Source organism: Hipposideros armiger, unplaced genomic scaffold, assembly GCF_001890085.2.
Source record: "Hipposideros armiger isolate ML-2016 unplaced genomic scaffold, ASM189008v1 scaffold_85, whole genome shotgun sequence".
Taxonomy (NCBI): domain Eukaryota; kingdom Metazoa; phylum Chordata; class Mammalia; order Chiroptera; family Hipposideridae; genus Hipposideros; species Hipposideros armiger.
Genome location: NW_017731435.1, coordinates 1,455,348 through 1,481,607, shown reverse-complemented (window position 1 = coordinate 1,481,607; position 26,260 = coordinate 1,455,348). Strand labels below are relative to the sequence as shown.

Sequence of the window (26,260 nt, the reverse complement as noted above, 5' to 3'; positions counted from 1 at the left end):
AGTCACCAACCATCTGAGATAATAGGGGACCAGAAAGGGAGAAAAAAAAGCCATGGAAAAACAAAGCCGTTCTGGTCCCTTCTGTCAAGATAGTCAGGGCACCTCAGATTTCCCGTCTGCCCCCCTCCAACACTGCAGAATCGCTTTTGCACATGGTGGGGTGCCCCAAACTCCTCTCCCGTGGGTCCTCAGTCTCAGTCACCCTGACTTTATTGAGGTAATGAGTTTGGTCCTTACTGACCGGTGCTGAGAGTGGTGCCAGCAGTTCCCAGCAAACCCTCTGGGCTCCAGACAGTCCTTCTTACCCCCTGATGTCCCAGAAACATAACTGGGATAAGTCACCCAGCAGGCATAGCAGCCACCTTCTCTGCCCATCAATCCAGTGCCACCGGGGGGTGGAAATGGCCACTATCCCAGCTTCTAATGAAACAAAACCAAGATGGGGGATTCTGTTCTTGGCTGTAGCGTTTCTGTTTTAGATGAAACGCTGCTGTGTGTATTCGATGTGATGCTGGGCAGAGCAGATAACGGTTCACGGTGGACGAAACAGGTCGCAGCCCTTTGGGATTCCGTAGTCAGCGCAGGAAGCAAGCCAGCCGGCTTTTCAAATGGAAGATGCTGACGGTAAAAGAGGCGCCAGCTTTGTGCCAACCCCAGGGGTCACCAGGAGCTCGTCACAGCTGCCTCAGCACCCCACCCCTGAGGGCTGGGTGGCCAGCGGCCCCCACCTGACCCATTCATCTCACCTGGTGGCTTCAGCAGAGTGCAGCTAAGGAGACGCGGCCACGGGAGCAGGTTTCCCGGCGCCCTAGAGGGTGGCTTCCAGAGGTCCCACTGGTGCAGCACCCCCGTGACGTCTCTGTCATTCGTGGAGCCACAGCTGTGCCTTCTCCACCGGGGTGTGGGCGGCTGCCTGGTGGGGAGGCACTTTCCACAGACGCTTCTCTGAGCCCGGGCGGTAGTGGCCCTCCTTACGTCTGTTATTCCTTTCTTCTTCAGACGTGTTTTTACTTACTGGCCCCAATACTCCAATCCCATTATATTTAGTAATTCTCTCCATGAAATCTCTCTAATCAGATTATAAGGTGGCTTCTATTTCCTGACTGGACCCCAGTTGGCTGTGGCTGGCATTTGCTTCTCCAGGGTCTGCCTCCTGTGCTGACCCCCTGGATGGCCACCCCACTGGGCCATGGCTTAAATCTGAGTGATGGCTTAGACCCCACCGAGGTCACCACACAGAAGGTGATCTATTAACAATCCTGGCGTTAAGACCAGCATGTACCCCAGTTAAAGAGAGAATCCCACCTTGCCAATTAGGTCTTACTACGTGTGGCAACGTGTGTTCTCAGGGGGACTAAGGAGACAGTAGGTGAGGAGGCACGTCGCTGTGGACCAGGGACAAAGGCAGTGAGCCTGAACAGGTGCTCCATAAACCCTGAAAGAAGGAAATGGGTGTTCAATAATTGAAAGAATACAGTTAACTATCTGGGTTTTATCAAACCATGACTACCAAGTGGAAAAGTACAGTATTTGAGTAGGACTACATAGCCCGTATGTGCAAACATAAATGTTTTCATGAAGCTTTCAAAATAGAGTCTATTTAGTCGAAACAAATTTGCTGCTTAAGATTGTGTTAGAAGTCTTAGCCACAAAAACACACTGGTTTAAAATATTTATTAATTCAAAAAAATTTAAAATTTTTTGTACAAAGATGATGAGAAAAGTCTCATGCACACTCTGGGCATACAATAAAAATAACTGAAATACTAATATGATGGTTTTGTACAAAATAATTCTCTTTTCAGTAGGACCCCCGACAGACAGTGCAGCCCATTCTACAGGCCTGATGCCCCAGGGACGAGGCCATCACCCTGGGACACCCGCGGGCGACCCATGGTCACGTGACCCGATGTTCACAGTTGTCACTATGATTAATGGTAAAATACCCTATTGCTACTACTCAGAAAACTAGACCGAGACGTGGGGACACTTGAGCAAGGAATTCCCCAACACCACAAACTCCTGAAGAACCAAAGTAACTCACAAAGGTTTTCAGAAAAGTTTCAGATAATCGACTCAACTCATGAAAATGCCTTGAGATGGTTTGGATGATGCCTGTGTCCTCTGAGTTACAAACCTGCAGTGGATTTATACTCTGTATATATTACAAGTAATTTGCATAATTAACACAACTAAGGGATCGACATATCATGGCAATTAGAAATGCATCAAACTCTGAACCTTGTACAAAAGAGCTTCAATATGAAACAGTAATCCTCTGAGAACTGAGCCCTCCCTGGTGCCGGGTGCACCCTCCCCACCGTGCGGACACCGCCCCCCACTTCTGCCCGACGCTCTGCAACTCTCAGTCTTATTGCATTGTTTACACACTCATCTCATTTTCCGTAGCCTGAGTCTGTTTTCCTTGTCCCGTTTCTTAAGAATGAGTATGAATTGGTTGAAAAAGTGCTCCTGGTCCTTCCTTTTGGGAACAAGTCGAAATCTCTCATCCCGGCCATACTTCTCGGCAAAGTCCTTAAACGTGGTCCTGGAAGACAAGACGTGTCTCAGCCCTTCCCGAGCCCCAGCTCCCCGAGCACTGTGCATCAGGCGTGCCCGGGAGGGAGGGCAGCTCCTGCCACAGACCCAGGTGCTGGCTGCAGGCCGAGAGCAGGGCACTCGGGGGACGGGCTGAAGGGAGCAGCCCCACCTGCTCCCCACACTGGGTGGTGCTCCCCCCTGGGCCCGCCCCGCGGGGTCCTGACCCAGCTTGCCTGGCACAACCCATCTGGCTCCATCTCACGGGCCCCTAGACATGAGCCTGGCCACCCCCAAACCCCCACCTCTTCGGCTTCCTGTTGCTGGGAGCTTGCTGCAGCCCAGCCGCACCCATCACTGCTTCTGCCTTACAGGTCTTCTGCCCCCATGATCTTACCACCCACCTGCCTGCCATGGGTCTGCCCTCTGCCTGGAACACCCTCCCCTTATTTCCTCACTGATCATTTAAAGCTCACTCATCGTGAGAAGTCAGGACTCCCAAGCCTTCTGCAAGCAAACTCGCCCTGTATGGAGGCCCAGGGGGCTGCACGGTCCTCGGCATGGTTGGGACCTCCATTAGCCCCGGCTGTGCCGTTTTATTCAATGGTCCCCCATTGAGTGGAAGTGGGACAGTGTCTGCTTTGTTTTCCATGAACATCCTGAGTGTCTAGCACACGGCTGCCATGTGCTGAGCATAAGTATTGATGAAGCAAATCCACAACGTCCAGGCCTGGGAGCTCCGGTGAACAAACTGGGGTGAAGCCCAAGGGGCTGCGGCAGCTCAAAGGGCAGAAAGAGTGGGCGTGCCTTTTGGGGGACAGTGGAACTTTGCCAGCACTGGGTCCCCATGGCTTTCTCTCCTCCCAGGCCTGAACCTAGGGCTCGGGAGTAGTGACAGCTATAGAGTGCCCGGGGCCCCAGGGGCCAGTGCGTGCAGAGGGCCGGGGCCTGCCTCCCTGCCGGAGCCCTGGAGGTGGGGCTGGGCCTGAGCTGCCAGGGGCGCCCGGGCACGTGGAAAGGTGCACCGGCTTCATCCAGGGGATTCCTCTTGTCCCCCCCATTTCTCTTTGCAGAGAATATTCTGTTTCATTGCAGATATTGAATTGTATCAAATTATTATAACAATACTTCTTTATACATGAACAGCACGGCTCTCCGGACAGGGCCGTGAGGAGACCAGACAACAATTTGGAGGCTCCTCCTCACTGTGTCACCAGCACTTCGTCTCTGCACTGCTGCCTGTGCTCTGCGTCGCTGCCTGCTCGCACACGGCTCCAAAAGAAAAGCGCTTCTCTCGGGTTTTCTCCTCCTCCCCTCTTCCTGGTGTGGACTGTGTGTGTGCACCCCCAGAGTCCATGGGTCAAAGCCCTGCCCCCCATGGGGTGGTGTTAGGAGGTGGGGCCTTTGGGGGGGTTGGGGTACATGAGGTCATGAGGGTGGGGCCCTCGTGACAGAATTTGTGTTTTTATAAAGAGACCTCCGAGACCTTCCTCGCTGCCTCTGCCATGTGAGGACATGATGAGGACAGAGAAAGGACACTGTCTATGACCCAGGACGCGGCCCCACCAGACACTGAACCTGCCAGTGCTTTGACCTCAGGCTTCCGGCCTCCAGAGCTGTGAGAAACGGGTCTGTTGCTAAGGACCTCGTCTGCCGCAGCAGCCTGAGGGGACTGAGACACTTTCTCCTCCCTTCATTCCTTTAATGAGGAGACTTACTGGAGACTTGCTCAGAGGGGGCCTCAGCTTTGTCAGTCAGGGGTGGGCAGAGGCCCCTCGACACAGGTCAATTCTGGGCACCTCTGGAAAGAACGAGTAAAGCTCTGTGGCCCCTTTGCCGTGCCGAGGGGACAGCCCAGCGCACTGCTGGCCCTGGCCAGCTGGCCAGGAGCCTGGGGAAGTCATCTGTCATTAGCACTGTACCTGATAACCCGCGGTGGAAGGAAGTGGCCATGGCGGCACCTGGCCCCACATCCCAAGATAGGTCCCCAATGGTCCTCTCCCCATCCCAAGATCCCAAGATCCCGAGAACCAAGCAGGGTTGGCAGCTAGCTGGCCCTGGACTGTCCCCGTGCCACTGTTCCCATGGGTTCTCAGGACAGAGCTGAGGCTGGTGACTGTGACCCAAGCTCGGTGCTGCAAAGACCTAGGGGGCCACCCCCCAGGGACTCAGGAGGGTCTGCATGGACCCCCAAGGTCTAGGGCACAGACTCAACCACACAGATCTTACTAGAACGCCTGTGAAACAGCGGGAGGAAAGTGTAAAGATTGTCTGAAAAAGCTTTGAAATGTTGCAGAATTAGCTACTTTTGAAATAAAAATAGTTCTATAATTATAAAAGTTCTATATACCCAGTATAAGCTTCTTAAAAACAGCAGGCAATTAAATCTAATGTTAAAGAAAAGTACATTTTACACTCTTCAAATCTCTATCGCCCGCGTCCCTTCTGTGTGAGAGTGCGTGAGATCTTTTTCCTAATGGCTGTGTACATTCCGGGTGTATTCTCCTTCGCCTTCATAACACATTCATGGGAGGGGGCTCGGTTGCTTATAGCTAACGTTTGAGTGGATGGAGGATAGTAGCTAAAAGTCCATAACAATTACAGCGGTGACAGTGGTGACGAGGGCCTCCTCGCCGAGCTCCCACCCTCCAAGCACCCGTGTCCTTCTCTGCACGCAGACCCCATCCTCCTAAGTACCCTGAGGGCTGCTTTCCCCCATTCAGAAGGTGACAAGGACGCTCCTGAAAGCCCAGCGCCTCCCGGGGGCCAGGGCTGGGCTGTGCCCTGCAGCTGGGGCTCCAGACCCCACTTCCTCAAAGCTGGGTCCCTTTGCCTCCTCAGGGTCACAGCTAGAACCTCGCTCCCATCACAACGGCTTTAACTGCAGAAAAGCAGCTTACAAATCGTTAGGCACACATTTGCATTCTGCAATGGGAATAATTCATGCTAACTTTTTCCTATTCCGAAAGTATCTGTCCTTTAAATGCTTGAGGAATTTTTATGAGGACTCATACCCACTAACATGCTATCCCATCATCGACCCAGCAAATAAACCAAATAATGATCAAACCATGGAAACTTACTTCTTCATAGAAACTAGTCACCAATTAGTGTCCATTTAAAAATGATGTATTTATGCATTTTTATTAAAAGTAAAAATGCATATATAGCCACTTAAAAATAATATCCCAATCAAAAATAAAAATACATCAAACTCAATCATTTTAATACTTCCCAAAGTTGTAGTCTTTTAATTCTAAAAGTAGTGCACGCTCATTATTTTTTAATGTATCAGCCAATTTAAGCTAATTTTAAAACGCATAAAGCCTATGTGTTTTTCTAATTACTAATGGCCATTTTCCTATTAGCTTGTTTTAGTTCACAGAAATAATGGCTGTGTATTTGGGGTGAGTTTTGGCAGCCACACGCCCTGTGTTCATCAGCACGCATGTCACATTATTTTACGCTCTGGCCGACTGTTAAGGCGAGGACCAAGGGAGTGGGTGGGGTTTATTTTGCTGTTGTTTCTTTTGTATTTTTAGCCCTCGATCATTGGAAATTAGACCTCCCCTCATGAGAGGGTACCTACTGATTAGTTATTTAGGCCACGGAGTCAGGCTCTGTATGTTTGGTTAGCAAGAAGCACGTGTGCCGGGCATGGGAAGGAGGGGGCGGGGCCTCGCTCGCTGGGGACGCCAGGGAGAGGCCGCCTCTCTCTCCAGCTGGCCTCCACAATTACACTTTTGATGTCGGGAATGCTAGGTTATGTGATTTAAACAAACCCATCTGTAAAAGCCCTCTCACAATAATTGGTGACTATTCCAGCCCCAGAAATTGCCTGGCGCTTTCCTCTCTCCATACCTGGGCGACACTTTAGATTCCTCCAGAAGTTTTTTGAATTCTTCTTTGGCTAGCAGCAATTTACTTCTCTTTTCCTTGTATTCTTCTTTTATCCTTGTCTTGACAAACTGTTCAAATATCTGAAAAGACACACGAGAGAAAAGTATTACAAGGCTGCATATCAGAAATGAAATCTTGTGTTTCACATACTACACAGAAAACAGCAATGATCTCAGGGAAGCCTTCCCGATCACCGTAGCTGGAGGCTCTAGCCACAGCCCTTCCATGGTGGCACCCCCATCAGGCCTGGATACCCACGAGGCCAGACTGTGTCCCCATCCAGGCACCGCCCCGGGGCCCCACACTGAATCGGGCCTGCCTGAGGAACCCTGGGGATGGCTGGGCACTGTGAAGCCACTGGCAGTGTGGACATCTCAGCGCCAGGGTCACTGTGTCTCTGGTTTGGAACCCCGACAGCAGCGTCTGCAGTCATGTGCTGGCTTTCACGTCACTGCCGGTCTTAGAAGTAACACGGAGAGCGCAGAATTTGCTCTAGTCGATTCCAATCAAATGGCAATATGATTGTCATTTGAGTCTCCAAAAACGACTTGAACTTGTGAAAAGAAAGTCAACCCAGCATCTCTGGTCTCAAGAAGACCCGCATGTGACCGTGGGGCTCATGGGACGAGGACAGCCTCCCCTGGGGGCGACAGGGAGTCTCTAGGTCCCCAGCATGGACCATCAACGACCAGGAGGAGACCCGATCCCCGACACTCCCCAGTTTGATAAGTGGTGTGATTTGAAGGTCACCCCACAGCAAACCCGATTCCTTAGCGTAAAGGCTGTGGGTACTGTCTGCTGGGCAAGCCCACTCACGACCCAGGGCGGTTTCTCTTGAGCGCCGGGAGCCGACGTGGCAGCCACAGACTCTCCCAGCACGGCCCCTGGAATCGGCCTCCCTTTGTGAGAGAAGGGCGCTCACTGTTCTAACACCGGGAGGCCGTCGCTATAGACCATAGAGCCAAAGTGTGGGAACAGAGCCGTTCTGCCCCTAATGCTCTCCAGGCCTTAAGGACATTAACAGGAAAATAAACTGGACATCATTCACGTGTGTGTGCCAACATAAACAAAAAGATCAATAAGCACCCACACGTGATCCGATACGGCCAATGAAGGGCAGCTCTGGACCAGCACCATCCGTGGCCAAGGCCGAGAACGAGAATGTGACCCAAGTACCGGGGGACAGGGGCGTCTGTTCCCCTCCGGGACACGGAGGCCGGGCGTGAGGACGGGCCCACGAAGCGTCCATCACTTCCCCTGGCAGGCGGGGCTCCCCTAGCTTCGTCTGTCGGTTTCAGATTCCTCGTCAGTCATGGGAAGCCGCCAGAGGATTGTGAATCCAAAATGCAGGCACCTCCCGAAGCCCCGGCAGCCGCATAAAATACTCTGAGCAGGACCCACCGAGCAGGTGCGCTTATATATTTACGTAAGACTGTGATTGGCTCGTTACACCTTCGAGGCAAGTGGAAATGTTAGCTCTCCAGTTGTCTTATTATTTACCTCCTAAGAAAGGTGAATGCAGGGCGATTAGCCCAGGCGAAGCGTGTGGCCCCATCATCAGTCGGAGTTTTGCTCCATTAATTTTAAAATTCAACAGCAGCCGTCGGGGCTGTGGGTCCAGAGCTCACAACCAAAGCCTGCGTGGTCTCTGGCCTGAGCCAGACACGTCCACCCGTCCACGCGCCCTTTCCTCCCGCGGGCCCTGCTGCTTTATTTAGGCTGCTATCACTTAACGTCTCAGGTTTTCCCTCTTCCACAAATTATACCGGTTTTATTCAAAGAGGGGCACGACTTTTCAAAAGAGATACTTTGGGCTATTATCCCATTAGGGCAATAAAACGAAACATGATGTGTTACCATAGAAACAGGCCTGATTAGCGTGCCCATGACCCCCACGGGCTGGGCGCACTGGCTTCGTTTCTCCCGGCGGCCCCCAGGAGACGGGTGGCTGCACTTTGTACCCTGGGAATCTCGGCTTTCCCCACGAACACTGTGTGATCACAGGCCCCGTACAGGCTGCGTGCCTGATGCTCGCGGACCCATTTCATCGTAACTAGGACGGTGATTTTGAGTTGGGTCCAAATATCGTTTCCCTTGTCACTCGGCTTCAGCGCCGCCCATCACGCCCACAGCACCAGGTCCCCTTGGGGGGCTGGCGTCTCCCAAACATTGGCTCTCGTGGAAGTCTCGGCCACCACGAGGCCTGCCTCTTCCTCATCCTCGGGCCTCTGGGACCAAGCGGCAGTCTGTTAAGATGGGCCTGAGCTGCCTCTGGGCGGTTTCGCAGGGATGTTACAACGCTGTCCCCAAACAGGGGGTTCCTGGTGTGAGCTGACAGTCCAGTCTGATTTGTCCGCAGAGCTCACAACCAGGCACAGACAAGGACATCCCAGCCCAGGAGGCACAGCCCCAGCCCGCTTAGCACCTGCCGTCTCTGGCCACAGCTTTGGAAGTTCTAAGGCGAGTCCTGTGTGGGGTGCCCACCCCCAGGCCTCAGGGCAGGGCAGGGGACCCACCACTGGCCTGGAACCAGCTCAGTTCAGAAAGCAAACGGGGCTTGTCCCTTTCCCCATCATCCCAGAGATGTGGCTTAAACATCAAGTCATCGCTGGGCCTTTCTTTGAGGGTGGAGAGGGTCTTACTTCCTTGACTTCCTTCCAAGGGGCTGACGGCCTTTAAAAGCACCCACGAGCCAGAGAGGGCGGTGCTGACTGTCGCAATCATGTCAGTGGACACACTGCGCTCTGTGCCAGCTGTCATAGGGTCCAGCCAGTCTGTGGGACTCGACTGTGGCTTAATGTGCTTTTGTCACAAATATAGACAGGCTTCTAACTATGTGTTCTCACAGCTGACTGGTTAAGCTTTCTGGTTTCTAATACTGTAGTAAAAGGGTGAGCTAGGACCCCTAACTTCCTGTGCACAAACTCCCCGGTGAGAACACTCAGGCGAGAACAGAACCTGCCCCACTGACGAGGACGCCAGGCATCTGTCCACCCGCCATGCCCCCCGGAATATGTGTCATTCGATTGCTGCGCCTCGAGGCTCTGTCACCGTGCCCTACCACAGCATTACCTGTTTCCGCTCCTCGGAGTTTAGCAGGAGATAGCGTGGATCAAACACGATTTTATGTAATTCCTTCTCCCAGGTAGAAAACGCTGACACCTGAAGGAAGATATTCAATAGAGTTGTTTTAGTGTCTCGTGCTGAGCCTGGAGTTTCGCTGAAATGATCAATGGTGAAGAAACAGTATTAAGGCACCCTGGGTTCAGTGATGCAGTGCTGTGTGAACGCGCTGGATGTGTCAGGCCTCCTGAGAAAATCAATACAGAGAGCATTAGAAAATTTAATTTCGACACTCATGACACTATTCCTTTTCTGGACACCTTCCAGGGCCCCATGCCTCTGATCCGAAGCTCCAAGCACACCTGTGCAGCTGTGGCATTCTGGAAAGTCACACCTCACAAGGAGAAATATCTGTAAAACTGCTCAGAACACCGCAGGCCAGGGCAGAGGGCAACGCCTTGCAAATGGTCTGAGTTTAGTGTAATTTTAGTTGATTTTTACTTCATGTTTAAACCTTTTTGAGGTAGGCCATTTTTCAAAACAAATGGTTTTAATTCACAGTAGTTTGAGATTTACCAAAAATTACAAGACTATTACAAGGTTAGCATGCGCCCCAGTTCCCCATGTTATTAATGTCCTGACATTAGTATGCCAGCTTTGTCTGTACGACTATGAACAGAAGTCCACACTTTCCTTAGATTTCCTTAGTCTTTACCTAATTCTCTTCTTCTGCTCCCGAGTGCTGCCCAGGACACCACGTGACATTCAGTCTCATGTCTCCTGAGGCTCCTTGGGGCTGTGACAGCTTCTCGGATTTCCCTTGTTAGGGCCTGAATGGATTTGAGGGTGGTGGTCAGGTATTCTGTCAGATGCCCCGCTTTGGGGTTTATATGTTTTCCTCGTGGTTAGACGGGGCTACGGGCTAGGGGAGTAGAGCACAGACGGAAATGCCATTTTCATGACGTTATGTCATGGTGCACGGCCAGCTCACCACGGCCGACGTTGACCTTGGTCGCCTGGCTGAGGTCGTGTCCACCAGGTCTCTCCTCTACAGCTGTGCCCTGTTCCCAGTTCCCCATGCTGCCCACACTCTTCGGGGGGAGTCACTGTGTGTGGCCCATGCTGAAGGCTGTGCTCCGGCTCCTGAGAGGGATGTGCTGACAGGAGCCACTTGGGAGACTTTGGGTGGGTATTTGTCATCGTCCCACTTTGCCTATCCATGCAGCATTTTATTTATATCAGTAGCGCTCGCGGCTCCTTGCCTCACGCTTTGGAGACATGCGACTTCCGTTTGGTGCTCACATTGCTCCAGCTGTGTTCCTGTGACATGCCCCATCACTGGTTTGGAAGCACCTCCTCATTTCCGGGCACCCCGTGATGCCCCTGGCGCATCGGGTACATCTGCTGCCTGGGCCCTGGAATCAGCCATTTCTCCAGGAGTTTTGGTTCCTTTCAATGGAGAAGCAACAGAAGCGGAAGCCAGGGCCTGGGCGCTGGGTGTGCCCCTAGAATTCCTCAGCTGACAGGACGACGAGCTGCCCGAGTCATGTAAGAACAAGGCATTCGTTTAAAAACGCTGACTGCGCCTTCGGCCCATGCTGGGTGCTGGGGACTCAGAGAAAGTAAGCCAAGGCCCTGAGCTGGAGGCCCGGGGTCTGGGGCAGAGCGACAGAGAGCGAGTGACCTCCCGAGAGGCATCCGTGCCACACTGGACACACGCCCAGGGGCGAAGGGGACACAGAGGGGCACGTCCATCAGCCTGGGGGGAGGTTTCTAGAACAATGACTAGTTTGGAACGTGAAGACTCATCCTGGCCCTTGAAAGGGCTGGAAGGGGGATCTGTCCATGGCGCTGGCCAGGGCTAAGCCACCCTGGGGAACGCGGGGATCTCGAGAGGCTGAACACGGCTAGAGGGGCCAGGAAGAGGCAGGGGAGGCCGAGCAGGCGTGCAGAACACCCCTGGACCTTATATGGAGAACAAGGGGTCAGAGGTGACAGCCTTGGGGCCGGGCAGGGGGTGAATTCCTGGGCACAGAGAGAGGGGCAGCAGGCTGGCAGTTTACAAAATGCCCTTCACATTCGTACGCTGAGCAGGTTAACTCTTCCTGGTAGACATACGACTTCAGTAAACATGTGCTTTGCTGGGTACATCATAACAGATGAATTTTTAAAATTGATCATTTCTGTCTTCACTAATACAGATCAAAGCCCTTTCTTCACACTCACGAGCAAGATGACCCAGGCTGCACACAGGGCTTTTCTTCAGCGGACTGAGGGCATGGCAGAGCGCTGGTTATGACAGGGGCCCTGGGTGCGTCCAGCAGGACGCCCCCTGCTCTGTGACAGCAGACTCTTGCCCACGGAGAGACGTTGTGCCCAACCTCACATCAGCTCGATCAAGCGGCATCTGTCCATCCCTCAGGGACCCGTGAACACCCCAGAAGGTCTCAGCTCTGCAGGGACTTGGTGTCACATAACTAACTCCACCAGTTTGTTGAGAGTTTTTGGAGCTCTAGATGTATAATGATTTTTTTAAATTTAATAATACATCATCCTTGCCTCCAACAGGATTTATAATCTGTGAACAGACAAGGTGAGCCATCTCAACGACGACCATAATTTACAGAACAGACATCGTCATATGACCTGGCAGCCATGCTAACAGATGTTCTCGAAGAGGCAGAGGAGTTGAGAGAGGGGTGGCCTGGGCGTGGGACCTGGGACAGAGCTTGGAGCAGAAGGGAAGGCGGGCCAGTTGTGAAACAGGGTCCTTCACCGCCCGAGGTGAGCACAGCCTTGTCTGTGGCACAGAGCCGGTCTGGAAGACGGACTCTCGATAACTAGTTCCACTCAGTCCTGTGATGGCTTCTGATGTAGGCTCAGCCCCCGGGCCTGTGTCCCCCGTCATGTGCACGCTAAGTTCATTCTGTGGGGCAGGCACTGAGCTCTCCCCTGGGGGCCACTCTGCTCTGAGGACACCAGTCCTCTGCCGTGGGTCCCCCTCCACAACAGGGCGCTTGCCTCTTCACCGCGGCCTTCCCTTGGCTAAGACGTCACACGGAACAGTGTTATGTCATCCAGGTCACTCCACCTTCTGTGCACAGGCCCCGCCCACGCTATTCAGGATGGCACACCCTGGGGTGGGGATTTTGGGGGCCACCATAGAATCCTGCCCATGTGGCAGGTCCCCAAGACAAACGCACATTCTCTCACACCTACCCTTCATTTGTCAACACTGATCTCTACCCCCCATCTCGCCTAACACCCTTTGATTCTTTGACATTTTGCTTGAATAACGGAATCATTTGGCCAATTTCTGACCCTTTTGTGCAGACGCCCAGGCCCCCCACTGCAGTCCAGCTGTGTAATGCCAATCCTGTCTCCCTTCCTGACCCGTGTTCTGTGATCTTCACACCACCTCCAACCTCAGCAACTATAATTCCAGAACCATCTGAGCAGTCACTGTGGGACCTCCACCAGGTGACCTGGTGCCGTCTGCAGAGGTCGGAGCCACCTGTTTCGGTGGAGTGTTGACACTGTGGTAGGACAGTGCCACTGGCCTCTCTGGCACTCACGCCCTTCATTTAATCTGCCATTGGGGTGTCCTGATAATATGGACAGTGTGTCCCCGAGCGCTGCTCAGGCCACCTTATCCCTGCAGCCCCCACGGCCTCACGCTTCTCCTGTTGGCGGACTGTCCTCTTCAGCACATCACTAGTGCCCGAGCTGCTACCTGTCCCCTGACATTCCTACAGTGGAGACACCAGAGCTGGTCATTTAAAACATAGGCACAGAGGAGGGGCAGTGTGACACAAGCCAGGGCATGCTTCCCAACCCAACAGATGCCACCATAAAGTGGAAATGGTGGCCACACCAACCTCCAGGCAGGGGTCAGAGATCAGTGCTGTGGCTGCCTGGCACATGGGCATCCCTGTGTGGCATCGTCTGCACCTACAGATGTCACTACTGGGCAGATGACAGGCTTCAGCTCAGAGGAGAGAAACCGGCACCCTCTCCATGGCCACACAAACCAGGCCTTTCTTTTACAGCCATTTCAGAGTTTTCTCTGTGAAAATAAACCCAAAGTGTTTGTTCAGAACAAGCAGCAAAGTGACCACAGCATCGTTGCAATGACTGGCAGAGGCCATCTCCTGCAAGGACGGACACAATGGTCCCCTAGCTGCCTCCCTCCATCCTCCAGTGTCATTCTCCCTCGACCGGCAGCCCCCACCTTCCCAAGAGTTCTCTCTCTTGAGCCCTCACGCTGGTCAGCCATTCAGCCAGCATCCAGGGCCCCGGTGGCCTAGCCCCAGCTGCACTCAGCCGAGTGCTGAGCTGCCCCCATGCTGGGTCCGCCTTGTCCTGAGCACCCACCCCAGCTGGCCAGAGCCCCCCAAAGCACCCCCATTCCCAGCGACTCCCCACTCCACGTCCAGCGAGGGCGGCCCTCCACAAAGCCCCTGGGGCTGACCCCGGGGTCTCACCCCGGTCTCGTTCACAGAGAGAAACAGTCACTGATGAAAACGCTTCCTGCCTCAGCCCAGGCTTGACGAAGCCTCTCGGGAAACGGAGGAAAAGGCCTCGCACTGCTTCAACAGGCGATTCTGCTCTAGAGAAAAATGGATTTCGTTCGAGACAAGTGGTCTGAGAGGTTTCGGTTAAGGCTAAAAAGTGAGATAATGTGCGCCCCGCCCCTCACATCCCGTCCTGTGCATCCTGCCACCGGCGGCGTCCTCTGCCATGATGACCAGCTCTGCACAGGCAGGGCCCCCGAAGCGGGCACAGCTGCTTTTATCTTCTAAACCAAAGGTTATTTTCACCATTTTTCAATTCTTGGGTCACAAGAAAGGCAGGGACCTTAAAGACGGGAGAAAAGGAGGAAGGTGGCCAGAGGCTGGCCGCTGCCCAGCCCTGACTCGGAGGATTGGTCGTCTGCCTCCCCGGCCGGTCAGCGTGCTCTAGGACGCTCAGTCAGGGCTGGAGGCAGGGCTCCCCTCTGACGCCTCCTGGGGGGGTTCCGAAGGGGCACCGGGAGCCCTGGGGATACATGGACGGGGCAGTTTCCCAGCCACACAGGAGGCCCAGCGGCCCCCAAACAAGGTTCAAGAATCTCCGTTTGGCCTGAGCCCACCACCTCTGCCTCCAAGGTTCGGACACCATGGCCATGACCCCTTGTCATGAGTTTGCCCGGTTTGCCCTGGTGGCTCCATCTCCAGCCCTAGCACTTGTCCCCGCGCCACCCACCTCCGCCCACAGCTGCGCCCACCCTCGCCCCGCCCACTGACCCTGCAGGACTCCTGCCACAATCCCTGAGGCCACCTGGGTTTGCTTTTGAGAAGCTGCCTGGCCACCCTCTGCCCCTCCCTCCCGTCCACCCCTCTGCTGCAGCTCAGGGGATGACCAACACGGGGTTCCCTGTAATTAGCACTCACAGCATCCCCCTCTTAACGGCTTCCTGGAACGCAGGCCTGCGTCTCCGGTTTCTGGCTCTGGAGATCCTGACAGTTAAAGGCTGCCTGGGATGGACACAGCACAGGATGAAGTGAGCAGGCTGCTGGGTGAGGCAGTGCCCTTGGCATGTCCTCGAGGGTGAGGCAGTGTCACATTCTGTGATCTCCGAGGAGGAGCAGCCTCGAGACAGGGACTTGGGGCCAGAAGTGCATCTGGGCAGTGACGCTGGGCATGCTGGGAAATGGAGCGTGGACGGAGCCAAGCCAGGGCCGGCGCCCCACGAGCAAGTGACCGCCGGGGGCCACTGGGCCAAGTCCAGCCAGGAACCCTGGGAGGGCGTGGAGAACGTGCCAGAGCCTGCCTGAGGTTTGTCCCCCAGGGGCAGGGAAGTGAGTGTTAGTGTCCTGGTCCCCACCTGTCCTGAGCTGAGCATCGGCCCCCGGGGGGGTTTCATCCCTGAACTCAGAGGAGCCAAAAGTCGCATGAGCCCAGGTGAGCCAGGTGACCTGACGGTGAACGCAGACGTGAGCAAGGGGCCTGCCTGCTGCCTCCACCTGGGACCCCGACTTCCACATTTATCTCCCAGTGCTCACAGTATTGCACCAATTTCAGTGTTTTTTCTACTTTAATGAATAAATAAAAGTTTACACTATTATTCCACAATATACTCAGCTGACTTAACTCAAGGGCTGCCTTTACATTAGGGGAGTATGACCCCATTCTAGGAATTAGAGTGGGAGATTCGTGTCTCATCGCTAACGGAGAGGTGACAATGTCTGAAGAGCTGGTCGCCAAGGGCCATGGCAGCCGTCAGAGAAGGGGCACCGGACAGCACCGAGTCCGGGGCAAAATGGCGTGAGAGTCGGGTAGTAACGAGCTGTTACTGCGCCACATCGGTGGGGCTGCCAGCCAAACAGTCTCAGGGACCCGCAAAGGTGCTGCTGGGAGGACACGCTGTGCAAAAGTGACTTCCTCAAGAGCAATCAGATGTGGGTTGAGAATGTGTAGGCTGCAGGAAACTGCCCCACACGCACAGAAACAAAACATCACTCATCGAGAGGGTCGTCAGAGTGTTACCAAAAGTAGCCACATCGAAAAAGTCACTAAATGAATAAAAATGCAGGATTTTTGAACTGACAATGAATTGAATATCATGCCCTCATCAAAAAAGTTTTCCAAAAATTTATATTAATATTTTTCAATGCTTAAAATGAGAAAACAATATACAAATTTATAAATTAGAATGAAATTCTAATGAAATTTATGACTGTATATTAAATAAATATTGCTTAGCCATGTTCAACTACAGTTCAATATTCATTACTCTATAAGATAAAAATGTTCATTCCTGGTGATTTTTAAAAAATGTATTATTTAAAAAAAAAGACTGGGAGAAAATGTACCCAGCTGATATAATGACTGTCTCTTAGGGGAGGACTCCAGGTGGTTTTTCTTATTTATACCCTTAATATTTTGCAAATTTCCTATAATAAGCATGCATTCCTTTATAGCATAATTTTATTTTGTTAGTGGTATCATCACGTGTCCTAGGAGCTTTGGAAGCGTTGCCATGGGAACGAAGCAGTTAAGCTTCCCAAGGAGCAAAGACGCACTGTGTGGAGCAGGCACTGCAGTGACACGGCTGTCATCTCCTCATGTCCAGGGCCACCGCCCCACCACATGCCACCTGCCCCTGAGGACGACCGAGCCCTCCCAGCATGTGTGCCGGCCAGAGTGTGATGACAGCTCCTGAGAGGCCACAGGGCTTACGCATCTGAGGGAGGGGGTGGCAGATGGGGTCTCCTGCTGTTGGGAGAAAGCGCCCGCTGCCCTGGTAGCTGAGGCCCCCAGTCAGCAGCCCCTGTTCACATGCACCAACGTGACCCTGAAATCCGCATGATCATGGCTGTCCTAGTGCTGTGGGGACGGTCGCAGCCTGGCCATGTGAGTGTGCTGTCTGTGAATTCCTCGTTCTAACAAACTCAGATCCCTCCTTCAGGGGGCTCAGCCGCCAGGCTCCTGGGGGCTGCCCACTGCTGGGGAGTGGGCTGAGGGTCACCCACAGAGGGGCCCTGAGAGGACCTCACCCAGTACAGCCCCGAGTCCCTGAGCCAAGATCTAGGGCTCTCGGAAGATCCTTTCTTTCCTGGTCCCTAGGAAAGCCACCTTATTTCTAGAGGATGTTTTGCAGAAGGAAGAAGCTCTGTGTGAGTGAGTTGTCTTGAGTGCATTTATCTAAATAGGCAGCATTAAATTAATAATCTTCTATTCAATTAAACCTGCCCCTTTATAGACAAAAGTTCAAAAGAAAGCTCCATTGTGGTTTGCAGAGTAAAACAAAATAAAAACAAAACCTTCCGCGAACCATCAGTTGCATGCTACAAAAGCACAAAACCGCAGTTCCTTCCGCACCCACAATCCCCCGGAACGCCCCAAGCCATGCCCTTAGCAAACTCCCAGAAACCCACAGGACCGAGCATCGCCGTTCCACGAGTCCATGGATTTCTGAACTGAAGCACAACTGCAATAAAAAATCTCGTTGGCCAGTCCATAAAAAATGTGACCTTTCTGTGCCTCATTCTGAAGCAACTAGAAATCTCATGGGTTCAGCTCTCACGTCCTCACGAGCGGGATTGACGTCTACAACCTGCTGGCATGTTTGAATGTCCGAAAGTCACAAATGGCAGCATTGCGCTGCCATCAGCATTAAGTACAGGTCTCTGCTCTCCAGGAGCTGCATTGGGCTTCCTCGGAAATCCTCAGGAGAAGGGGGTTGAGGCTGCACCCCAGCCCTTCTCCCCGGAAACACCCGCCTCGGGGGCGGGGGCCTCACTCCCTGCCTTGTTTTGCTCACGTGTGAGCCTGAGGCTGAAAGGGGCATCCAGGAGGCAAGCGTGCACCGAGAACCAGAAGCCACTCAGCCAAGACCACTGGGATAAACTCAAGAGACCACATACACCTCGCCCGCCAGTGTCCCTGCACGAGGCGGGCCCTCGGGCAGCCTCTTCCAGCTCCCGTGCAGGGCGGTTTGATGCTGTGATGGTGAACTGGGCCTGGTGGCTATCCAAATCAAACAGATGGAGATGTAGATATGAATAAGGTGAACTCAAAACGGGGGCAGGCGGCCCGGACCCGCCAGGGGCTGTGGCCTCGCTCCATAACTGGGCCACGTGAAGGGGCACAGAGCGGGCGTGTGTGTGGCATCATGTGGCAGCCAGAGCAGGGCAGGAGGGCGTCTCAGGGAAGGGGCCCCGTGCCGACAGTGGAAGGAGGGGCTGGGGGTGGATGAGACCTAGCAGGGCAGCCTCCAGGGGTGGCGACCAGCGGTGACATTGGATACAAGCCTCCAGGACACGAGGCCAGTGTGATGACACTGAACGAGCGACCCCATCGGGTGGAAGGGACAGTGTCTAAGTGGCTCCATGTCCTGTTGACACCATCCCAGGACGTCTGGACAAAGGCCACGCAGACAGCAGACCATTTATCTGAAGCAGGAAAGAGCGCCCGGAGCTCCACCCCGCGTACCGGGTCCTTTCGTCCGGGTTGGCTAAGTGGGTTATGCTGACAAGTCTCGGGTGCTGAAGGGGGCGAGGCCGGGTAGAGTGGAGGCTGCAGCTGAGGGCAGAGCAGAGGGCAGAGCACAGGCCTGGGGCTGGCGGCCCTCCCACCTGCTGGGCAGAGTCCCCCGGGCCTCGCAGGGCAGTGCACCTGGGGGACGCCGGCCGCTCCCCAGGCATCCCACGTGCAGGACTGGTTTGCTGAGATCGCCTCCAATAAAGCAAGGTGTGTGGCGAGAAGGGACTGCGACCCTTTTTAAAATAACATTTCAGCCTAATACGTATGTATAGTTTTAACATAACATGTTGAATAACAACACAGCCCCCACCTGCACAGGGACTACACCTGGGCGTGTCCTGCTTTGCACGTCCGTGTTCCTTGGCCATATGCTAATACAGGATGACACATTTTACTCCTGAGCCGGTGACTAGATAAAGCCACAGGTGCGTTAAAAGACGGAGCGGAGGACGCGTGTCCGTCGTGTCCGTCGGGAGAGTGGCCGGGAGGACTCTGCTCTTTCTCGGAGCTGGGGCCTCAGTTTCCTGCTCCCCAGGGCCCCTCGCTGCCCAGCGGCCAGCGCTCCAGCAGACGGAGGGGCCCTGCTCCGGCCCTGCCCTGTGGGCTGGGTCTCTGCACGCAGCCCCTTGGCCCTTCCCCGGCTCCAGCGGCACCTCCTGACATCGGGGGAACCTGCTGCTGAATCCCGGAGGTTACAATTATCACCACACAGTGTCCCCTTACTGCCTCGGTGCTCCCTCCCATGTGTGGGGAAACCCCGCTGGGCTAGCCCATTGCATCATCTGATTTCACACCCAAAGGCCAAAGCAGGAAATAAAAGTCGCTAAGAGAAGATTTGATTATAAAATGCTTTTTCCCCATTAAGGTCAAAATGAGATTTAGTAGTCAACCACAATTAAGACATCCTAAAAACTGAAAATAGTTGGACCAATCCATAGGTGTGACAGTCCCTACTCGAGTAAGAAAACCACAGGGGACAGCCCTTTGCAGGGTGTGGCCCCCAAACCTGGCCGGGCTCCAGCAGGAGCCTCAGCCCCAGACAGATGCTCCTTTACGTAATCCGGTGGCCGTGCCTTCCAGGAGACCACCCCGTCCCCTCCCAGGGCTCCATGTCAGGTGGAGAGAGCTGCCTGACGTGCCGCCCACACTTCCAAACCCTCCTTTCTCCTCAGGACACACAGCGGGGGCTCCTTTTCGTGCTGCTTTGGCCTCCTCATGTGGCTCCTGAAATTCACTCGCCCTCCTCCCCTGGACTCAGGAAGCAAGGAAAGGGACCTCGGGCTGTGGGGACAAGGACTCCGCTCCTCGCTTCTGAGAGCTGGTCCTGGTGTCCACTCCTTACCCCTCTCTCCAGGAGCATGTCTCGGAAGTGGGTCACCCTCTCCTCCAGGGGTAGCAGGATCTGGGGCGGTGGCGTCCTGGTGTCCTTGTCCCCTTGGTCCGCCTCCTCGGGCTCAGGGTTCATGTGGCCTTCGGTCCTTTAGGGCACAAGACACAGCAGGTTAAACACGCCCTGGAGACGCAGTTGCTTTTCACCACAGCCTGTAAAGCCCTCCGGGTAACTAAGAAGCACGGCCGCTTACTCTCTGAAAACTCTAAACCCGGTGCAGCCAAGCAAAGGTGACGCTGTTGCCTGGGTGATGCCACAGCCTTGCTGCATCCCAGGTGGGAAGCTGAGCTGTGGCCCTAATCCATGGGCAACAGCTGGGCACGAGGTGTGCAGGGGGCACCCAGGGCAAGTGTGCCCGCTGCCACCCAACTGCTAGAAGGACGTAGAGCGCCCCCGCCTCACTGCCCATGTGCGGTCATCACCCAAAGGGGACGGGTGAGCCCTCCATCCGAGCGAGTCACCGGGGCTCGAACCCACTTCCTTTCTTTGAGAGGGAGGCCTTCGTTTCGGACAAATGCATGGAAGACAGTATGGGGAGAGTCCATCAACCCTCTGGGTGCAGAACGCGTCCTGAGGTCTAACCCAAGGCAGAGAAAAAGAGTGACAGCAGGCAGGTGGGACCCCAGGAGCTGGTTGACTAAAGCCCCTCCCACCGTTCACGTCCGGGCTTCCTGACATGTATCCAGCAGCGCCCTCCCCAGGGGCGACTTTGCTCCTGGGGGAACTTGGCAGTGTCCGGACACATGTGTGATTGTCATAGTGGAGGAAGGCCCACCTGTCTCTAAGAGAGGCCCAAAAAGCTCCACGCAGAGCAATACCCAGGCCAGCCCCTCAGTGCGGTTATCTGGGGACTCTCAGGACAAAGTCTGCACTAGTCCTGCACTTGGGGACCAGGAGATAGGACCGTTCAAGGTCATGTGGTCACGAGGGGGCCAGAACCAGGTGAATCCCCACCTCCAGACACCCGCCAAGCTTGTGGCTTTTCTGTCGCTGTCCAGGGTCCTGAGAGTCTGTCAAACACCCAGCTCAGGGCCGCTGAGACCACCCCCCATGTCTGAGAACGTCCCGTGTCCTGCGAGGGCTTTCCCTCACGGGGGGCGGCAGATAAAGTAATTCACCCTCATTCAAAGTGCACTGTTTATCCCACAAGAGAACCTTATTCACAGACCAGCCATTCCAGGAGAACTTACACTCTTTACTTTTTTTTAAAGATTTTTTTATTGGGGAATTGCGGGATGGGAACAGTGCTGGGGAATTGGGGAAGGGGAACAGACAAGTTGCTGTCCTTTTGTTCTTCAGTCTAGTTGTGGAGGACGTTGCTTCACTGGCCCACGCTGGCACCATCATTGCGCTCTTCCTGGGTGAGGCAGGTCACTCGCCGGCTTCTGGACGGCCACTCACACTGGCTGCTGGCTACACACGGTAGCCCATGGCAACCCACTGCCACAGGGGCTGCAGCCTATGCCGTCGCCGGCGACTCAGGGCAGCCCAGCTCCAGGTTGAGCTGTTGTTCAGCATCTTAACTGTAGAGGGCAGCGTCACTGGCCCTCATGTGGGATCTGAACCAGGGCCCTCTGGCGTCCCAAGCCAGCTCTTAACCACCGCGCCACTTGGCCGGCCCCTACACTCTTTATTTCTTAGGTGATTATGTGGAACTTGGAAAAAAGAAAATTACCTGAGGATTGCAATTGTATCATATTACAAGGAGTATAATTAGGATTTCTTTGTAATACATCTTCATTAGTTAAACACAGAAGTGTGAAAACAAGCCTTGCATTGCTGTAACTTGAAATAAGATTAATAGGAGTGTTGTAAGCTCGCTGATGATCATGTATTAGGGCTTATTCCATAAAATAGTCTGTTCAGAACCACCGGGTGCCCTCCAGACTTTGAAGCAATTAGTCCAGTTAGAATTGGCCAAAAGCAGATGCAAACTTTCTAGGTATATTTTTAATGTTCTCGTGGCTGAATGATTGGGTACCTTCAACTAAAAGTAAATTCTAATGCTTTTTATAAAGGTAGCTCAAGCCAAAATTGTGCTGAAGGTGAGCGCAGCGTCCCTAAGGTCACATCTTCTGGATACCCAGGCCTTGCTGGCTGCATGGGGCAGCGGCTGGCCTCTCACGGGGACACGGTTTTACTGCCTGGTAGAACCTCGCGAGGCTGACGCAGTGCTTTGGGGAATGTCCCAGGTCACGTGTGTGGGTGGGCAGGGGCTGGGTCCTGCCCAGGCAGGTGCCCCCCAAGTCTGGGGCCGCAGCGCTGGGGTCTGTACTCCCAGGGCAGTGCCTCCCTGCCTCTGTCCCTGACCCTCTGGAGATGTGTCATGGTGGCCACAGGAGCGCTTTTCCCCCAATCTGCCCTGATCCCCTTTGAGCTTGTCCAGCTGAATAGCTAACGACGTGTGTGGACACACCCATGTCTGTCCCATGTCGCTGAGCCTACAGCCTCAGGGTTTTCTGACTGTCCATGTGCAAAGGGCAGCACATTTTCTGGTAAAATGCACTAGACCCCAACTCAGTGCCTCAGGGTTCTAGGCACAGCAAGTCTGGCTTCATTTCCATTTTATGAACAAACTTTAGTTGGTTGATCTGGGGCTAAGGGATCTCAGGCCACCAGACCGGGCTCATCGACTGTGTGCCCAGGGGCCACCTCTCAGACTCACAAACACACCTCTTTCCACCCTGCAGATCCTTCAGTGGAGCCATCCGAGGTCAAAATATTCACCTTTGCAAAGAAATTACAACCACCAAACCGCTGCCCATGCAGACAAAGAAAAGAGGCTTTTTATTGTCCAGTCTATGAGAGAGGAAGAGAGAAAGAGAGAGGAGAGAGAGGAGAGAGGGGAAGGGAGAGGGAGAAAAAGATAGACGGGGGAGAGAGAGAGAGGAGATAGGGGAGGGGGGGGGAGGGGAGGGGAAGGCTTTCCCAGCAGGTACACTCTGGGGAAGTTTATTTTTCAGTGGAGTCTGAGGTGCCCGCCCGTGGACTCAAGTGTCCTCAGCGCCTCACCCAGGTAGATGGCAGCATGGGCTATGCCTGGATGCCCAGGGTCCGTGACTTTGGGTAGATGCACAGAGGTCTGTCCATCTCAGGGTCCCCATGCGAGGACAAACAGTGCCCGCCCTGGCTCTGCTCTGTCTTCCTCTCCTCCCCGCCTCCTCCTCTCCTAACGCTGCCATTTGACAGCCTCTGTAGAACACAACACAGTCCGTTGGACAGTTGCCGGAAGCAGAGCAGGAGAGGAAGAGAGCTGCAGCCGGGCGGGCGTGAGGGCTGAGTGCAGCCTGGGATTCCGTGTGCATGAAGGAAACGCAGGTCCCAGCGAGCGCTGCTGGCTGGAGCAGAAGCCGGGGTGCGTGGGCCGGGTGCGGGGAGCTGCAGGCCAGGGCCGCTGGCTGTGGAGCTCCGGGCAGGCCAGGGCTGCCCTCCAGACTTTGTTGTTGGTAAAACGCGTGGTTTGGGCCAGATGCTGTGGAAGTGCCTCTGGCACTGCAGTCCTGTGATGCAAATGCTATCCTGCTCGTTTTGTTCCGTTGAAATATTTAAACACCATGATTCTTCCATCAGCATTAGCTCTGCCTCCCAGGTCTGCGGTTTCTATAAATTTGATAAACAGGCCTCCTGCATCTTCATCCAGCTTGTTCATAAAACATCAGCAGGAAATGCCAAAGGCATTGGTCCCCCCAGCCTGGGCCCTGCAGGGGACAGCTGCGCCCCCAGCCCCCAGGTCTCCCGGGCCCCCACACAGGAGGGGTGTGGCCTGACAGTGCCAGTGACAGGAGCCCGGAGGGCGAGCAGAAGGACCGTCCTGTGGTCCCTACTGAGCCTGTCCAGACTCGTTGCTCTGTTTTTCTCCTTGGCCAGGGTCCCCCCTGGGTGTGAGGCCCAGGGACAGCGTTCAATAGTCCCCCAGGACCCGATGGGGTTCCATGCCCCTCGCTGCCTCTGGGGGACATGGGCATTTATCCTCCAGACCCCACAGAGCTGCAGCCCGCCAACCCACGTCCCCTGGACACGCGATGACCCCTGGTGCCTGTTTCCTCATGTGTTTCCAGAGCTCATCGTCCCAGGTGGGCACGACAGTGGCTGCCACCTGCTGGAAACGGTTACATTGCAGGTACAGCACGTGCAGCAGACTCTCATCCCTCACAGCAGCTCAGGGCTGGTAGCCACGTAGGTCCCCATCGCTGCGTCCCCATCGCTGCGCTGCATTCCCGGTCACTGCGTCCTCTGGCTGCTGACTGCGCGCTGGTGCAGACGGCACATGACCCTGTGGCCCTCGGTCCACGTGTGGCCACGTGCTGTGTGTGTGGCCTCGGACGCATCTCCAGGGTGCATTTAGAGTCCCTCTTACCAGGTTCGGCGCTACAGAAGACCATGGAGGGAGTACTCGTGTCATATGTGCGCCCCCCTCACGAACGCAGGCCCAGCATCCCCTGGGCTCCCAGGGCAGGGCCGGAAATGGCCGTCACCCCTCCTCAGCTCTGGGACCCTCCCGGCAGTCCTCCTGGGTGACTGATAACAGTAACTAACAGATACAGAGCAGGCAGCATTTTTTCTTCCAGTTCCCATGGGGCGCTCTGAAGGAAATGCCTGTACTATTCCCACGTCACAGATGACAGAGCTGAGGCAGAGCGTGAGGCCCCTGGCCCGGGTCATAGAGACACATCTGCAGGTTTCAGCCATGCCCCCGACTTCACGAGGGCCGAGAGCCATGCAGAGCCTAGAGCTGTGTCCTCAGGCTCTGGAACCCGCCTGGCCCAGGACGCCTGCGCTGTAGGGCGTCTGTTAGCTTCCAAGGGCCACCTTAGTCCCTCAGGGTATGCAGCTTAAATGACAGACACTGCGCATCCCAATTCTAAGGCCAGAAGTCCCAGATCAGGGTGCGGGCGGGGCTGGCCCCTTCTGAGGCCCTGAAGGACCACCCACTGCAGGCTTCTCTTCTAGGTGTGGGGTCTGCTGGCATTTTGGGATCCCTCGACATGTGGACACCCCACCCCCCATCTTCATAGGACCGTCTCCCTGTGTGTATCTGTGTCCAAATGCCTCCCCCCTTATAAAGACACCAGTTCTACGGGATTAGGGCCTCATCTTTACTCATCACATCTGCAACGACCCTATTTCAAATAAGGTCCCATTCTGAGGGACTGGGGGCTAGGACTTGAACATAAACTTGGAGGGTGCAATTAAACCCACCGGTCTATCCTCATTGGCGAGAAAGTGTCCTGTCCCTCTGGACTGCCCCCCAGTGCTTCTTTGTCAGCATGAGAGGCATGGACGCAGGGCTGAAAATCAGGAGCTGGGTGTCCGCGTGTGGGGTGTGGGGATTGGCAGTCCAGCCCAGCCCAGAAGCACCGGCACTTCCTTCCACTCCTGGGAGTGGCCTCCCAGCCTCACGGGGCTTTTTCTAGAACATTCACATTCAGCTTATGCAGAGAAGTCTCAGCTTCTCCAGGACACACCTGTGTTTGCCCACGGTCCACCCTCTGTGGTGGCATCATCATGGGGCCCGCCAGCCGGCTCTGCAGCCTGTCCCAGTGTCCTCGGGACACAGCCCTTCCCCACAGGGACAGCCCTGGCAGAAGGGCCACATGCTTCCTAGCTGCGCGCCTCTGGCCAGCCCGATCTGCACGCCTCGTGCCCTCATCACCCTCACCTCTGTGCTGTGGCCGGGACGCTTCTCTTTCCACAGCGCCCTTCCTGTCCCCGTCCCCGTCTATGTCCGGCCGCCTGGGCATCAGGCCCCTCCCTGGAGGTGGCGCTTTCCCTGGCGCTCTCGGGGCACGGCGCTCGCGCAGTGGCGGCCCCACATCCCACGCTGCTGGACAAGGCCCTGAGGGCAGCGTCCGGCTTGTTCATGGGTCCGTCTCCAGCACAAGGCCTGTGTCGAGGAAATGTTTGCTGAATGAGGTTTTGTGGCTGAGTTTCTTCCTTGTGATTTCCTTGGAGACACAGTAAACGCAGTGGAGTGCCAACTCGCTTTGTCATAAAACAGGCTGCCGCCGTCCCCAGCCCAGCTCCGACTTGGAGCCGCTGAATGGTGCCCTTCTGAGCCATTCTTTCAGTACATGTCCAGGATTCATTGGCACATTTTTTAAGTCTTCTGAATGTGCGGCTGGTCTCACTGAGCAGAGTTTTCGAAGGAATTTATAAAACAAGGCAGTTTTGTGAATGCACTGTGGTTTGTCACTCACGGCTCCATGCCGAGCGGACGGGCTGAGAGCAAGACCTCAAGACTCAATCAAAACCCAGGCATGTCTCACAAGCACTGCCTGTCTGTCGTTAACCTCTGCAAGCCGCACAATGCGAGGAGGAGGAGGAGGAGGAGGAGGAGGAGGA

The 26,260-nt window shown here is 54.8% G+C and overlaps 1 protein-coding gene across 1 annotated transcript in view; it reads right to left on the bottom strand.

Annotated features, from left to right (window-relative positions):
* Positions 1 to 1,659: 1,659 nt before the first annotated feature.
* TCERG1L (transcription elongation regulator 1 like) overlaps positions 1,660 to 26,260 on the bottom strand; it is a 141,165-nt gene continuing 116,564 nt past the window's right edge. The window contains exons 9-12 of the mRNA XM_019644077.1: positions 19,871 to 20,006; positions 9,511 to 9,600; positions 6,400 to 6,518; positions 1,660 to 2,548 (exon numbers count right to left, since the gene is read on the bottom strand). Of these exons, the coding sequence (XP_019499622.1) occupies positions 2,392 to 2,548; positions 6,400 to 6,518; positions 9,511 to 9,600; positions 19,871 to 20,006 (502 nt within the window). The 3' untranslated portion in view covers positions 1,660 to 2,391. The remainder of the gene's footprint in view (positions 2,549 to 6,399; positions 6,519 to 9,510; positions 9,601 to 19,870; positions 20,007 to 26,260) is intronic.